The sequence below is a fragment of the Genypterus blacodes genome, unplaced genomic scaffold (assembly GCF_046128005.1).
Source record: "Genypterus blacodes isolate CSIRO-AG114 ecotype Tasmania unplaced genomic scaffold, CSIRO-AGI_Gbla_v1 ptg000055l_1, whole genome shotgun sequence".
NCBI classification, from domain to species: Eukaryota; Metazoa; Chordata; class Actinopteri; order Ophidiiformes; family Ophidiidae; genus Genypterus; species Genypterus blacodes.
Window position 1 is genome coordinate 82439 of NW_027466867.1, and position 15318 is coordinate 97756.

The window sequence follows — 15318 nt, forward strand, 5'->3', positions numbered from 1 at the left end:
TCCTCTTCCTCCCTCAGGATAAAGATAGAAGAGGAGTACGCCAAGAACCTCTCCAAGCTCTCCCAGATCCACCTCGCTAGCCAGGAAGAAGGGTGAGTAACCTCCTCCCCGCAGGACATCCAGGAGAAAGAGGAACCTCACACTCATCCTCATAGAGGAACCTGGCAGAGGAGGAAGATGTGACTCAGCGAGAAGCACGTCAACACCTTCTGACTGACTTTCCACTATGCAACGACTTACCAGAAGCCGGACAGTTTTATATTTCAGGGTTTTTCTTAGACTTGATGCTGCAGAGGAGGTTTGTGTCCCTGAGCGGGTCAAAGGTCGGCAAAAGACGCAGAGCAGGCGAGTTCAGCAGGGAGGCGTCGTGCAAACACACGCGTGAGGAGGAATTCAGCCAGACTAAACAGCTGCACAGAGCTCTGCAAACACACACACACACATACTACAGGGGGCGCTGATTAGACTTCATACCCTCGCCAAGGCTGAAAAGTCGAACGTTGAACTATTGTGGTCACATGGGCACCATCAGGTCGAGTGGTGAGGTCACATGAGCGCCCTCGTTTGGTGACAGTGAAGACTGAGCCACGCCCACTCAACTCTGAGAGCCAATCACAGCACAATGGAGAGGAAAGTCAGAATGGAAATGCTTCAAAGTTGCAGGAGGAGAAAAGCTATTTTGGGAGAAGAAGTGGGTTCTTCCCTGGACGGTGTCCCACATAGTCCAGGACTCGGGATGTCCCACATAACAGAACTCCTGAGTCTGTTTCCACGTGCAACTTCAAATAGATCCCTCGTTGTTCTTTTTATAAACTTCCCCCAAATTCTGTTGGGACACGCTCCGTTTCCTTGGAGACGTTGGGATTCTCTCCGGAACGTTTGAAAGCTGATTAGACAAACAGCGGCGGTGTGTTTGTAAAGATGAGTCGTCCCGCTGAGCTGAAGTCTGTTCTTGTTGCCTTTGGTTAGACGGCAAACAAACAGCTGCTCCGCGCAAACTAACGTCCAATTATTCAGTCGTTCAGACAGGTAGCCAGTCAGTCAGCCAGCCAGGCGAGACGTCCCGGTGCGAGTCTGGATCCCGAGGCCTTCACTGTGCGCTCTTCCTTGTAAATCACCGCCTGCTTTGATCTCCGTCCTGCAGCTCATTTCAGCCATTAAGACAGCAAGAGCAGAGGAGGAGGAGGAGGAGAAGAAGGGGTGGAGGGGGAGGGGTGAAGATGAGGGCAGTTTGGGATTTGAGGAGACAGATATCACGCTGAGAGCAGCTCTTTGTCTCGTCCTCTGAGGGGGACACGAAGACGACCACAGAGAGAGAAGAGGCTCGTCTACTCCTCTTTATTGTAAGATTCCCCCGAGAACGCTGCTGCGCCGCATAGCAACCGAACAGCACGCAAGCATCAAGCGTTCCTTTGGTGTTGGGGTGTGAGCGCGCTGTGACTCGTGACTCCACCCTGACACTCTTCATGTAAATAATACTAGATGTTCCTCAGAGAAGCAGTGAAGAAGAAGAAGCAGCTTCTCTCTTAGTCTTTCCTTCATCCTGTTAAGGTTTACATCATGTTGAGCTGCGTTTACTCTCCTCTTTGCTGCAGTGTTTACATGTATAAACAGTATGTCAACTCCTCTTGTTGGCATGGCGATGGAGGGATGAGTGGGTCGGGTTTTGTCCCGTGTAGAATCCGGTTTTTGCCAGCGTGCGGATCCTGCCCACACGCAGAGACGTGCGGCACAATACTCTGATTCTTCTCTGGTCTGTTGTCCCGTTGTCAGGAAGGACAATCGGCGTTTTGTTGGGTCCATTCCTGCCGTCCACCAGAGCTGCGGCCTAGAACCTTCCGTCTGTTGATTCCTTCAATTTGCTGTTTGTCCTGCGAGAGACGTGGCCGCGAGGCATGTGACAGAAAGCTGCAGGACGCAGCAGCCGAACGAACCAGAACACGATGTGAGCTCTGTCCCCTCAGTGGTGATGCAACCACACATGAGATGTTTGGACCAATCACAAGTGGCAGAACGCCTGAGATCTGGCCCGGCCCGTGTTCCGGCCCGTGGTCCGGCCCGGCCCGTGTTCCGGCCTGGCCGCGGCGTGCCGGCAGCGCAGGTGCCAGATTTCACTCTGACGGAGTGAGGAATGTTTTGGATGTCATTCTGAGGGAATTCCACACATGTCTTCCATTCAGAGCAGCCCTTTGAAGTGACCTGCTCAACCGTAAACACTGTCTGTCCTGGATCAGGAACCATGTGTGTGTGTGTGTGTGTGTGTGTGACGGCCTGCTTTTACAGTGGAAATACTCTGAATAAAGACAAAGAGAAGAGTTGCTCCTCCTGGATCAACGCCACATCCAATTTTCCATCAAGCTTAACTGAGTCAAGCAGTTTTCTTGAGGCAGAACACGTGTCCGGCCTGTTTAAGAAGCGGTTGTGAATAATTATGACGTAATAAAGCGTGTAGGCTTCATTTAAGCGCTCATCTTCAGTCTCCACGCCGTTATTACACTCATATCTCACGGTCCAGGGCCGCTCTGGAGATTTACGGGGGAGTCGAGTATCCATGAACTTTTGCACCGACCCTGCAGCTGAACCCTGTGTGTGTGTGTGTGTGTGTGTGTGTGGTAGGATTCACCCATCACTCCAACTTGTGACTGTGTTCTGGCATTTCTCCCTTTCCTTAAGCCTCCCTGCATGTCGTCACATATTAAACTCTGTGTGGTCCTTGGTAATCTGAAGTCTCTCTCTCTCTCTCTCTGTCTCTCTCTCTCTCTCTCTCTCTCTCTCTCTCTCAGGACTCTGGGTCAGGCTTGGGCCCAGCTGAAGAAGAGCCTGGCAGACGAAGCCGACGTCCACCTTAAGTTCTCCTCTAAGGTATTTCTTTCTTTCTTTCTTTACCTTCCTTCCCTGCATCGTCACTGTTTCAGGAAGGATTAGGGCGAGCGAGGGGTTTGAACTCTCGACCTCCTGGCTCTGAGGTAAAAGTGGGTCTGGATCTCTTTCTTGGTGGAGGCATGCCTCATATTTGTCATTCAGATTGGTCTTTTGCCTTAATAAGGGAAGATTCCATGATTCCTGTTCCTCCTCATGGATCTGGGTCGGTACCGTCTCCGGCTCAGAGGGGAACGTGACTCTTATTAGAGGGTTAAGAGTTTAGATGAGGGAATCAGAGAGGCAGAGGCCAGGAGCACAGCTGGGCCCATGAACGAGACCACATCAGTGCTTCTCCAGAGGTGCACAGATGTTCAGGGGAGGAGGAGGAGGAGGAGGAGGAGGAGGAGGAGGGGTAGATCTCATTCACCACAGACGCAATCGTGAAGCTATACGATTTAAAGCAACACCGTTCATTTCTGGTGCTGCTCTGTTTGGGCTCCTGTTCCTCTCTCAGCGCTGAACATCAGGAGGACTCTGCAGCAGTGACTCCTACTGTTCATCTGGCGCTCCTGCACGTAGGAGCGCCGGGGGAGGGGGGAGGGGAACGTCTGGATTCAACAGCAAAGTGTCGTATGGCTGCACATTCTAAACTTTCCTTGAAGTAGTTTGTTGTTTGTGTTGAGCAGCTGCAGAGCGACGTGGAGAAGCCTCTGCTGACCTTCAGGGAGAACTTCAAGAAGGACATGAAGAGGTTCGAACATCACATCGCCGACCTACGAAAGCAGCTGGTCGGCCGCTACGCATCGGTGGAGAAGGTACACACACACACACACACATACTCATACACACCCTCGTGTAACACCTTCATCCCCACGCGTCGCTGCACCAGAAATGTAGAAATTGTCTCGCTGGTGATTAAAATTCCTGGCCTCCTCCCGCAGCAGACGGCTGCTTCCTGTCACTTGGACACTTCCTGGTCTTTAAGCCGCAGACACTGATTGGCTGAAGCTTTAGGCGGCAGCAAATCTTCCTCACATCATCCGTCATCTGAGCGCCGGTTTGCCTCCGATAAACTCATCTGATCTAATCTGGTGAAGAATTGAGACAGGAAGTAAGATAGGGGCAGATGATGGATGAACGCTGTGAACGTTTGCTGCAGACTCACAGACCAGCGTGATGAATGAACGCAGCCCAAAGCACAGTTTCTGCTTAAATAACAACAATGTTTATGTCCATGACACTGCAGTGCACCATTTCTGAGATTAGTTTTGTCCTGAGCAGCTGTGACCTCTGACCCCGAGCCTCTTATCTCCCATCAGGCCCGCAGAGCTCTGGCCGACCGGCAGAAAGACCTGGAGGTGAAGACCCAGCAGCTGGAGATCAAACTCAGCAACAAGATCGAAGAAGACATCAAGAAGGCCCGCAGGAAATCCACGCAAGCAGGTCAGAGTCGGGGGGGTCGAAGGTCAAACCGCCGGGTCACCGTCTCACTCAGGTGTTTGTTATTTGAGGTCAGGAGCAGCGTCGGCCCGTGAAATCGCCCGTCTGCCCTTGAGCAAAACCATGTGTCTTATTTAGAATGACAGGGTTGCTTTGCGTCGATGTTCAGAGGTTTGAAACTTTGACCGGCGTTCCAAATGAAGGAGAAGGAGCGCAGAAAGCCGCTTCAGACCTGCTGGTGCTCAGTGAGGCGGCGTGAAGGATCTGGACTTCATCATTGGAGCCTGAAAAGCCCCCAGATGTTTGTTTTCTTAACTTATCACAGATCTCAGAGCAATCAGCTGCGGTTTGTGTTCGGCTTTAACTGCGTGGCCGAAACTCAGATTAGCGTGACGGGCGCACACATACAGTTTGGTTAATGGTTACCTACTGGACCTTTCACCCTCGTCCTCCTCCAGCTGCTCGCCGCGTTCCACCGCCGGCTGGAGACGCGTCAACCCAGACGTCGTGTTTGTGTTCGGCGTGAGTCAGGAGCTTTATCAGACTGGGGAGGAGGAGAGGAGGGAGAGGAGGAAGAGAAGGGAGAGGAGGGAGAGGAGGGAAACTTCCCCGCTCTGCTGTCTGCCTTCACACCGGACTGACAGGGCGTGGGCGAGACGCACACACACAGACACACACAGACACACACAGACACACGGCCAAACATACTGTCTAAAAATAATAATTTAGTCTGATTCTGACCACAAAATGTTGTTTTTCTTTAGTGTAAATTGGAGTGGAAAGAATGTGAGAGAGAAGAATGCAGGCAACTTGAAATCCTTAAGTAAACATACAGGAATACCACAACACAACGACGGTGTGAGGAAGAAGAACTGCATGGAAATCGTATCAAAGTAGTTTCTAGTTTCAAAGGCAAAAGTACAAAATGTGAAGAAAATGAACACACACATACAAATAATAAGAATCATATGAAAGTCACAAAATTAGAGTTTGTCTGGTGAAAAAAATCTCCTGTTTTCAGATTAGTTGCAGGATTTCACACACACACACACATTTCTTTCCACAAGTGTATCCTGATCTGGATCCCGATCCGGTTCGGTTTGAAGGTGTGTGACCACCCAAGAACAAACACATGTCCGCTCTCCACTCAGAGTGACGTCATGACACAACCAGAGACGACCACAAGCTGTCACACACGCGCACAAAGCACTGATCCAAACCTGATCTCTCTCTCTCTCTCTCTCTCTCCTTTACACACACACACATAAACTGCTCTGTTACGCTGTGTGTACACATCCACCGTGAACAGCAGCAGCAGTTGTTGACGGCGTGCGGCTGCCAGTGATGACCGCAGCGTGAGAGGAGGACGATGCCAAAACAACCAAAGCTCTGCTCATAAAAGAGGCTCATTATCGCCCCATGGGTTCGCTGCTGGCTCGCTCTGTGGTGGAGCACTCACAGCTTTTTACTGATACCAGGGGTTTCAGGAACCTTTGTTGGGTTGGGACGTTCATGCTGAACATTAGTTGAAATCAGTTTTCAAAAATGAACAGCGAGGAGGTTGGGAGGTTGGCTAGGGTTCAAATCCCCTCATTCATCTCTGGGCTCGTCTTCCTCTCCTGCTTCATTCATTGAGTTCTCCCTACTTTCTTCTCGTCTCTTTCTGTTATTGAAAGCATATTCCAGGCGGTCCTCTTTCCCAAATCCAACCCCAACACGCTCGTAAAGCAGGAGCTCAAACCCCATCGGAGCAGATTTATGTCTCCACTCACAACAATGACAGAGGGACAGCGTCTCTCCCCCTCAAACCTCATAGCTAAACATTTTGCCATGGATTTGTTCGAGTCCCCTGAGGGGCTGCTTTGATCCCCAGACTCCTCATCGTCCCACACTGGCTGCAAACTACTCAGCCTCTACACAATTAAAAGATGAAGATTCATGTGATGAGCTGCAGAGGATGATGATGATGATGATGATGATGATTTCCTGTCTGTGATTGAATCTTACAGATGATGTTTGTGTGCTGCTGGCAGGATACTGCTTATGATATTATAATGAAATCTGTATCAATCCACTGTAAGTAATCAGATCAGCTGAGTGAGGTGGAGGCAGGTCTGCTGTCACTCAATATTTGTGTAACACCGCCACCTACTGGAGGTACCGTGTAGTACATGTTTTGCAGCATGAGCGCGGTCAGGTGTTTGTTGTCTAAATCAAAGTTTTAAGTGTAAATGTACTAACTGTGTGGCTTTCTAAGTATTTATCTGTATTATTTGTAAGTATTCTTTCTTTTCATTGTTACAGGAGACGACCTGATGCGCTGTGTCGACCTTTATAATCAGTCGCAGTCCAAATGGTTTGAGGAGATGGTGACCACCAGCCTGGTAAGAACATCAGTGTGTCAGACACCAAAGTATCAATGTGTTACTAATGTTACTCTGTGTCTGCTGACCATAACAGCTTCGACCACAAAAACATCAGGACTGTGGAACTGAGTGTAATGTGAAGCTCTTCTGCCACCTAGTGACCAAATTTGACAACTGCATATTTAACTAATACAAAATCCTCCGGTACAACTTTGACCCCTTCAATCATGTTTATCTGTGTATCGCTGTGTGTGATTTAAAGGATCAGAGACTAAACCCCCTCTTGTCACTGTACAGTCCTGCTTAGTGACAGCAGGAGGCGCTGTACTCAAACACTTCATACTGCTTCTCCTCAGGAGCTGGAGCGGCTGGAAGTGGAGCGTGTTGAGATGATCAGACAGCATCTGTGTCAGTACACAACCCTACGACACGAGACCGACATGTTCAACCAAAGTGTGAGTACAACTTCAAGAAACGGCCGCTACAAAACTACAACGCAAACTTCACATCACAACTGTCAGACTCGTTCCTGAACAGAACCGAGCTTAAGTTTGTAACGTTTCTGCCACGGCTGACTGCTGTTCCTTGTTTGTCCAGACGATGGAGCCGGTGGATCAGCTCCTGCAGTGTGTGGACCCTTCCAAAGACAGAGAGCTGTGGGTCCAGGAGCACAAGACCGGAGAAATCAGACCGGTGGACATCGAGATCTGAACTGCTGAGCGCGTGAAGGCCCTACGCACACACACACATTCACACACTGATCCACGTGTGACTCCTAACAAACTGAGACAGGATTGGACCGAGCTCATGGGATTCCGTGAGACCCCCAACAATGAATCATGTGACCTGACACTTGGCTACGACGGCCGAGCGACGTGTGATCGGCCAGGGCGTATTCAGACCTACGGATCGTTTGCTCTGGTCTGAATCAGGAACCAAACTGTTACAGTGGGATCGTTTACATGCATGTTAAAACTTCAATTATACTCTGATTAAGGCCAAACAATACTGCAGTTAGAAACAGGTCACGTGTATTCAGATGAATTATTGGGACACGTTCCAAACAAAGCTCTAAATCTGGAGGTTCAAGTGCGATCGATCTGCCCAAAGGAACCCCAACATGATGGATCTGGATCAAAACGGCATCCAGAGTCTGAGTCTGAAGTGTGGAATGAAGGAACTCAGGCAATGCAACTGAAGCACCGACAGGCAGAAGCATGTGAATTAATTTATGCTGCTAATAAGCAAACTGCATTCTGACCTGAGAGTATTCCATTACTGCCTGCCAGAGTCCTGCAGTACTAATGTTTATCTGCCACCAGCAGGTACTGCATGCTCAGAAACGATCCCTCTGCTCAAACATCTCCGCTTCCATTTCTTCATCATTCCAATCATTCTAATCTTACATTCGCAAATTGCACTTTATACCCAAATGATTTTAATGAATATACTGCACATTGCTGTTCATATGAATAGAAGATGAACTAATTTGTTTATGTTTCCATGACTAATGGAGCTGAAAATGTTTGGGTTATGATCCTGAAAACATTCCTGGTGTAAACATGAAACATCAACGTGATTTACACTGAAATGAAGGATCAACAGTGAAATATGACAGAGACCTGACAGACCCACAGCTGGTATAGATTAGATATGAAGACGATTGCACTTCATGTGTTTCTATCTGCAACATTAATGACAGATCTCTCAATTAGACACATTCTACAGCTTCAGATTTGATTCCGTGTCAATGTTCTGGTCCGGTCTGACATGTAAGTACGACCTCACCAAGAGGAAAGAGCTGAGACGCTTTTGTACATTAACTGCTAAAAAGTTGGAGTTTTTCATTAATTAAATGGAAATTAAATGTATATGACATCACCACCTGCCGAGTCTGTTTCCTTCTGCCAACTTTAAGCCAAAGAGATGACGTCACCGCTTTGTTACATCACCAGCAGCCACACTCCCCTGTTGCAAACCTGGAAAATGATGATGTCACATAAGATGATGTCACAGAGCAGAGAGAGTGGATCCTGAATGGAGGCCTGTGATTGGTTCATAACAACTAACAGCTTCAATAAGAACAATTTAGAGTGTGAGATCAGATCAGAAGTTGAATGAATGAATGTCAAAGATTTTATTTCTTACAAAAACATTTTCACATTCAATAATAAATTGTTGTTTGTTACAGATTAAGTCAGAATAATAGAAAAGGGTTAAAATTTCAGCCACAAACTTTATTTACTATGAAACAATTTTATGTAGAATACATGGACGCGTTTTATAATAATGAGCTACATCACTCACCTACGCCTGATGCTTTGAGTTTAGTGAGGCTGTAAAGTTTCATCTTCGATCCGTTGTTTACGTATAAGAATCACGCAGGATATAAAATGTGGTGAGTGAGTTATTAGAGCCGTGATCTCAAGGAATACAGTCGTATATTTTAGGTATTTGGTGTATCTGCTGTGTTGTGAACCTGCAGTATCAGCCTTTCTTCATACCACGCTTCAGTTCTTCTGTTCTGTGAGGATTCGTCTCGCCGCCACCGCCGCTTTCTCTACTCGATCATGAGCTTCTTGAGGGAGTTGAGGTACGCCGGGATGAGGGAGCTGACGGACTCGTTGTCGTCGCCCAGGATTTTCTCTCCTCTGCCCTCCGAGCCCACCGAGCTAGGCGACCTGACCATCCCGGGGTACGGCGTGCTGTAACCCTGCAGGAGCAAACGCACAGAATCGTTACTACGTCGCCTCAGCGTTTGTGTTCTTCTGTGGCACCGTGCAGGAGCTTCAGGTTCACGCACTGAGGAGTAGCCTTTGCCAAAGCTGCCTCGGTTTTTGGTCCTGATCTTGGTGAGCGCTGACTCGGCGATGTCGGCTCGCTCCTCGGCGTCGTCCAGCTCGTGCACCGTCTTCCTGTACTTGGCCAGGTTCATGTTCGCCTGCTCCTCCTGCAGGAACAACAGAGCGTGTGTGAGCAACAGGAATATAACGATGGATGAATACTGCAGAAATGTGTCTATGGAGGTGACGTACGGCCTCCTCCACTTGTCTCTTGTAGGCCTTCATCTTGTTCTGCAGCCTCTCTGCCAGCTCCTGCATGCGCTGCTGGTTCTTCTGGTCCTCCTCCGACTGGAACAGCAGCTCCTTCAGCCGACGCTCGTTTTTACGCAGCGTCTTCACCGTCTCAGAGTGACGCTTCTGCTCCGAGTCCAGCTCCAGCTCCAGCTCTTTCACCTGCATACACACACAGATAGTAGGTCAACCAACCTTACCATCTCACAGCGATTGATGGCTGAATATGAGTGTAAATGATAACTGCTGCTCGAGGGTACGTACCTTTCCCTCTAGTTTCTGGATGATCTTCTTGCCTCCCTTGAGGGCCATCTGCTCGGCCTCCTCCAGCCTGCCGCTCATGTCTTTGATCTGCGCCTCCAGCCCTTTCTTCACCCTCTCCAGATGCAGCGCGTGCTCCTGCTCCAGACGCAGCTCCTCCCCCACTCGGGCCAGCTGACAGGAGGAAGTGGCTCCGTTGAGAACACGGTAACTTGTGCGTGTGATGAACTTGAGTGATGTCTTGTGTGTGTTTACCTCACAGCCGGCCTTCTTGACCTTGTCGGTGGATCCCCTCAGCTCGCCCTGCAGCTCCTCGTGCTCCTGCTGCAGAGCCTGAAGGTCCACCTCCAGCTTCCTCCTGCCGCTTAGAGCCGACTGCATCTAGAAGAGAGGAGACACAGAGTGAGCAGATGTTTGTCTTCTTTCTCATCATTTATTCTCTTGTGTCCTTCGAAAAGAATCAGAGCAAGAGAAAGAGAAGGAGGAAAGAGTCTCCTCCTCTCTTCTACACGTTTACGTTATAGATTGATCGCAGCCAATCAGAGCGTTATTGTCTCACCTGGTTGTTGACGTCGCTGTATTTCTCGTTGCTCTCCAGCAGCTCTGTCTCCAGACCTTTGCGCGCCCTCTCTGCATTCTCCAGGGCCGTGCGCGTCTCCTCGCCTTCGCCCGCCAACAGGACGCAGCGTCGCTCTGCCACCGCCAGCTCCTCCCTGCACTCCTCGTGGCTGCGCGCCTCCTCCTCCAGCTGAACCTGCAGCTCCTAAGACAGAGGGAGAACAAAACCGTCTCTTAAGTCTGTGATTCCCTACTTCATGGTTTAGGGTTAAAGCGCTGAAGGATCCAAACCTTAATCTGCTGCTGCATCTTCTTGCTGTTCTTGCTGAGCTCGGCGTTGTTCTTGGTGAGCAGGTCAACCTGGAGCTCCAGGTCGTTGATGTCCGCCTCCAGCTTCTTCTTCAGCTTCAGCCCCTCGGCTCTGCCTTTGACCTCCACGTCCAGACTGGCCTGCAGAGACTCCAGCGCCCTCTGGTGGGTTTTTCTGAGAGAAGAGATGAATGAAAAACAAAACATTAACAGATGGAGGAAGCCTGGATTTGAAGGGGCGGAGCCCCTGAAGATGAAGATTTGAATTCTTACCTCTAAAGATAAAGTTTTATGACTTTGTGGCAGGAATAAAGAGAGAGAGAGTGGACAGGATAAAACATTTATGTAGAGGAGGAGAGGAGAACTTGTGCTACAGACGAGGAAAGCGAGTGTGGTTACCTGGCAGCTTCCATCTCCTCCTCCTTCTCCTGAAGTCTGCGCTCCAGGTCTCCTTTGGCCTGAGACAACTCCAGCTGCATCCTCAGCACTTTGGTCTCCTCAGCCTGGGAAGGAGGAAAGAGACAAAGAAGAAGAGGAAACGCGTCAAATCATGTCTCCCCCGTCAGAGAGGCAGAAGTGATGAAGACGTGAGGAGCTCTACCTCTAGAGCAGCCTCAGACTCCTCCAGCGAGGCCTGGAGCTCCTCCTTCTCCATCTCGATCTTCTTTTTTGCTTTCTGCAGCTCGTGGACGCTTTTCCCTCCGTCTGAGAGCTGGTCTGTGAGGTCGGCGATCTCCTCTGGTGGAAAATAGAAAAGCAAACGTGACATGAGTGACCTCTGCTCTGAAGTGTTCCTGAGCTGTGGGAACATATTTCCCATGCCTTGTTTCATATTTACTATTATCTTTATCTTTATCTAGTCTTTATCTTTAGTTCCCTTTTACCCTGGTAGGCCTTGTTCTCCCTGCGCAGCGCCTCCAGCTGCTCCAGCGACTCTTCGTGGGCGGTCTTCAGCTTGAAGAGCTCCGTGGCGTGTTGCCTGCTCTCCTTCTGGCAACCCTCCACCTCCACCACCAGCTCCTCGCACTTCTGCCGCCAATCGCAGAGCTGCTTCTCCAGGACTCGCTGCTTCTTATCCAGGGCCTGACCACAGCTGCTGGCCTTGGGGGGGAGAAGATGGAAAGATGAGAGAAGAGAGAGAAGATACGGAAAATAAGCGAGGTGTTAAGGTGTCTGACCTACCTTCTCCAGGTCCATGCAGAGATCTTCCACTTCTCCCTGCAGCCTCTGTTTGGTCTTCTCCAGTGACGAGCACTTGGCCTGTGTGGCCTCCACGGCCTCCTCAGCTTCCTGCAGCCTGGACGCCAGCTTCTTCCTGTGACACGACTCATATTTAACAAGAAGTACCTCATCATGTTATATTTTACTGCAGGTTAATACTCGACGTACTTGATGTCCTCCATCTCGTCGGCGTGCTGGATGGCGTCGGCCTCTTGCTTGGTCCTCCAGTGCGTCACCTCGCTGTTGAGTTTGGAGACGAGGCGCTGCAGCTCCTGCTTGCTCTCCTGCTCCTCCTCCAGCTGCTCCTTCAGCACCTCGCACTCCTGCCGCATGGAGCCCAGGCTGCCGCTGACCGCCTGCTTGATCTGTAGAAGGAAAGAACACGGCTTGAACATATGCGGCAACACGGAAAAAGCTTATATCACTCCAAAAACACCCTGTGATGATTTCAAACACAGACCTTGACCTCCTCGTCCAGTTGTTTCTTCAGCTCCTCCATCTGGGACTGGACCTGAGTCTTGGAGCGGCTCAGCTGGCTGGCTCGGCTCTCTGCCTCCTCCGTCTGTCGGCTCAGGTCGGCGTTATCAGCTGACAGGACGCAGGAGAGCCGTGATTAATGACGCAGTGTAACGCCGCGGAAACACACGCAAGCTTCTGTGGCAATACACAAATGGCTACAAGCACACAAAGCGTGGGCTTGGAAAAACAAAGTGCGCACGGTTCGGTTACAACAGTAGATGTGGATCACGTCATGGCATAACTGAGATACAAACTTATATAAAATGTTCTATTACAAGGACCTTTATCTCCATTCATGAGCTGCTATCGTCTATAAATAGAGAGAATGATTGCTTTTCCTGGAAATTGCTCTCATATCTGCCTGTTAAATTTACATCACCTGACCTCATGTTTCTGTCTTCATGATTCACGCTTGGTGAAGTTCTTGTATGTTCTAAGATCTTCAACATCCCTGGTTCCTTCACTCATAGGGGTCTTATTGGGACTGAGCCCATAATCCCCCCGACACACTCGCAGCACTTCTGACCCGTCTACCTGTGAGTCTGTTCTTGGCCACGTTGACCTCTGTGAGCGCCCTCTGCAGGTCGTCTCCTCTCCTGTGGGCCTCTGACAGCTGCTCCTCCAGCTTCTTCATCTGCCCGTCTGTGGAAGTCTATGACACGAAGGGAGGGATTCATGAAAAAGTGAAACAAAATCAACAGTGTGAAAAGGGTTTGTGTGTGGATCTAGATAAATATCAGCAAGCCTTCCTCCTCCTCCTCCTCCTCCACCTTCTCCTCCTCCTCACCTTTGCTTTCTGCAGAGTTTCCAGTGACGCAGACAGCTCGTCCACCTCCATCCTCAGGTTCTGCTTCTCCTTCTCCAGTTTGGCTCGGGTCCTCTGCAGGCCCTCACACTGCTCGCTCAGCTCGACCATGGCGTCGCCGTGCCTCTTCCTCAGAGACGCGGCCAACGCCTCTGACTGGACCGAGGTCTCCTCTAGGTCCCGCCTCAAGCGCAGGAGCTCCGCCTCTCTCTTCTTGTTCACCTCCATCTGTCCGTGAAGCACACACAGGGTACAGTTAAGGCGTTGCCCTGACTACGCTTTGAGATCAGAGACACACACACACATGAAGCACGTGTGAGGCTTTGTTTACCTGAGAGGCGGTGACTCCTCCAGCTTCCTCCAGGCGGTCAGTGAGGTCATCCAGCTCTCTGGTCAGATCTGCTCTCTGCTTCTCCACCTGACAAAACAATCAAACAACGACTTGTGTTGGAATTTAAAGGATTCGATGCAACAAATCAGAGTTAATGGAATTGAATCAGCTTGTGGTCAAAAGGACATTTAGGTTCTTTCACAAACCCCCACATATCTACTTAACCCTTTGTCTGTACGTTGAGTCACATTCATGTATATTCACACAGGACCGTCATCGCAGCTTAAACACGGCTTTAACGTGAGGGGAAGAAAAGCTCTTAGTTCCTCCACACTGACACTAAAGTGTTGGACAGGATATTTAACCGTCAGGGGAATTGGCTGTGACTGACAGCACGCTACGGGAAGTGCTCCTTCCAGGGGTCGGAGGTCGAGAGAGCAGCAGGTATCCAATTGGAGCGCGGCGTGGGGTCAGCTGCTGTCACACAGTCCAAATATTGCCAGTGAACTTCTGTTTCCTGTGCGTGTTCACCCCCCCACGCCCAGTTCACCTTTCCATCCTGCGCTCGTCGATATCAGCCTAGACACACGTGAACACACAACAGCCCTGAAGCTTTAGGTCCAATGTGATGTGTGTGAGGGATACTGACAATACTACAACTGTGTTTGGGAGCGAATGTTCTCATTATGGGCATGAATCCCACATTTTGAAGCTTTGACACACTTCCTCCACTGTTTTCTCTTATAACTTCACTTTACTGATCCTCCTCTGAAAATAAGAAGTTGAAAAGTATTGCAGAACTTAAGCTGTGGAGTCTTTTAAAGTTATCACCATTTATGAATTATAGAGCTTCAGTTCCCAAGTTGATGGATAGGTGTTTCAGGGTGACACACACGTGCAGATGTTTCGTAACACTGAGTCATTGAACACACAAACAGCCTGTGCTCTGCCTGCTTAAAGGTGCTTGTTGTGTCTTTTACGCGTCTCTTTAACAGCTGGTTTAAAGGCTACTGTAGATGTTTGGACCGGCCTGTAAACGCCGGCGTCTCAGGCCTCCCTGAGAGCAGCAATGAGCCGTCAACGCACCTCAGGCATAAAAAGGAAAAACAGATGATCCTCGCTGGGGGCCTCCTCTGCCAAACCCCGCCCCCTCCTGCTGCAGTCTGTTTTTCAAGTTACATCCTCCACCCCACCCTCCGCTCACTCATCGCTCTCCTCCACACCAATGACTGAGTCAACAGCTCCTCACGGATCAGCGCCGGACCGAAACCACTCACACTCCCATTCAGATGCTAATGGAGGGTCAGCGCTCCCCAAAGTCACCCGGTGGGGGAAAGGAGATCCATCTTTATTTGCACAAGAGTGTGAAGGAGCAGCAGCATGTTGAGTGCACACACGCGCACACGCACACGCACACACACACACACAATGACACACATTTTGTTTGTGACTACTTTGCTATGATTTCAACTGTTTTGATTCTCTGCTTAAGTTTCTTGTGTACCACCAGGGGGCAGCACCTCTTATCCCAATGATGCTGCTCACAGCTGTACATGGATACAATCAGCCACG

At 49.8% G+C, this 15318-nt stretch overlaps 2 protein-coding genes across 3 annotated transcripts in view; one reads left to right on the forward strand and one right to left on the reverse strand.

The window, feature by feature from the left end:
* Positions 1-8554, forward strand: part of gas7b (growth arrest-specific 7b) — a 30882-nt gene extending 22328 nt beyond the window's left edge. The window contains exons 8-14 of the mRNA XM_076151800.1: positions 18-92; positions 2784-2862; positions 3549-3677; positions 4182-4305; positions 6607-6686; positions 7025-7123; positions 7266-8554. Coding sequence (XP_076007915.1) covers positions 18-92; positions 2784-2862; positions 3549-3677; positions 4182-4305; positions 6607-6686; positions 7025-7123; positions 7266-7379 — 700 coding nt within the window. The 3' untranslated portion in view covers positions 7380-8554. The remainder of the gene's footprint in view (positions 1-17; positions 93-2783; positions 2863-3548; positions 3678-4181; positions 4306-6606; positions 6687-7024; positions 7124-7265) is intronic.
* A 235-nt stretch (positions 8555-8789) lies between these two features.
* The window catches only part of LOC143002215 (putative uncharacterized protein MYH16), a 31863-nt gene continuing 25334 nt past the window's right edge, over positions 8790-15318 (reverse strand). For both annotated transcript variants that reach the window (XM_076152207.1, XM_076152208.1), the window contains 16 exons: positions 13747-13833; positions 13398-13643; positions 13145-13262; positions 12552-12679; positions 12260-12456; positions 12053-12185; positions 11755-11971; positions 11472-11608; positions 11270-11373; positions 10853-11045; positions 10563-10766; positions 10259-10384; positions 10007-10177; positions 9704-9904; positions 9472-9618; positions 8790-9381 (listed from right to left, as the gene is read on the reverse strand). In XM_076152207.1, the coding sequence (XP_076008322.1) occupies positions 9229-9381; positions 9472-9618; positions 9704-9904; positions 10007-10177; positions 10259-10384; positions 10563-10766; positions 10853-11045; positions 11270-11373; positions 11472-11608; positions 11755-11971; positions 12053-12185; positions 12260-12456; positions 12552-12679; positions 13145-13262; positions 13398-13643; positions 13747-13833 (2562 nt within the window). In that variant the 3' untranslated portion in view covers positions 8790-9228. The remainder of the gene's footprint in view (positions 9382-9471; positions 9619-9703; positions 9905-10006; positions 10178-10258; positions 10385-10562; positions 10767-10852; positions 11046-11269; positions 11374-11471; positions 11609-11754; positions 11972-12052; positions 12186-12259; positions 12457-12551; positions 12680-13144; positions 13263-13397; positions 13644-13746; positions 13834-15318) is intronic.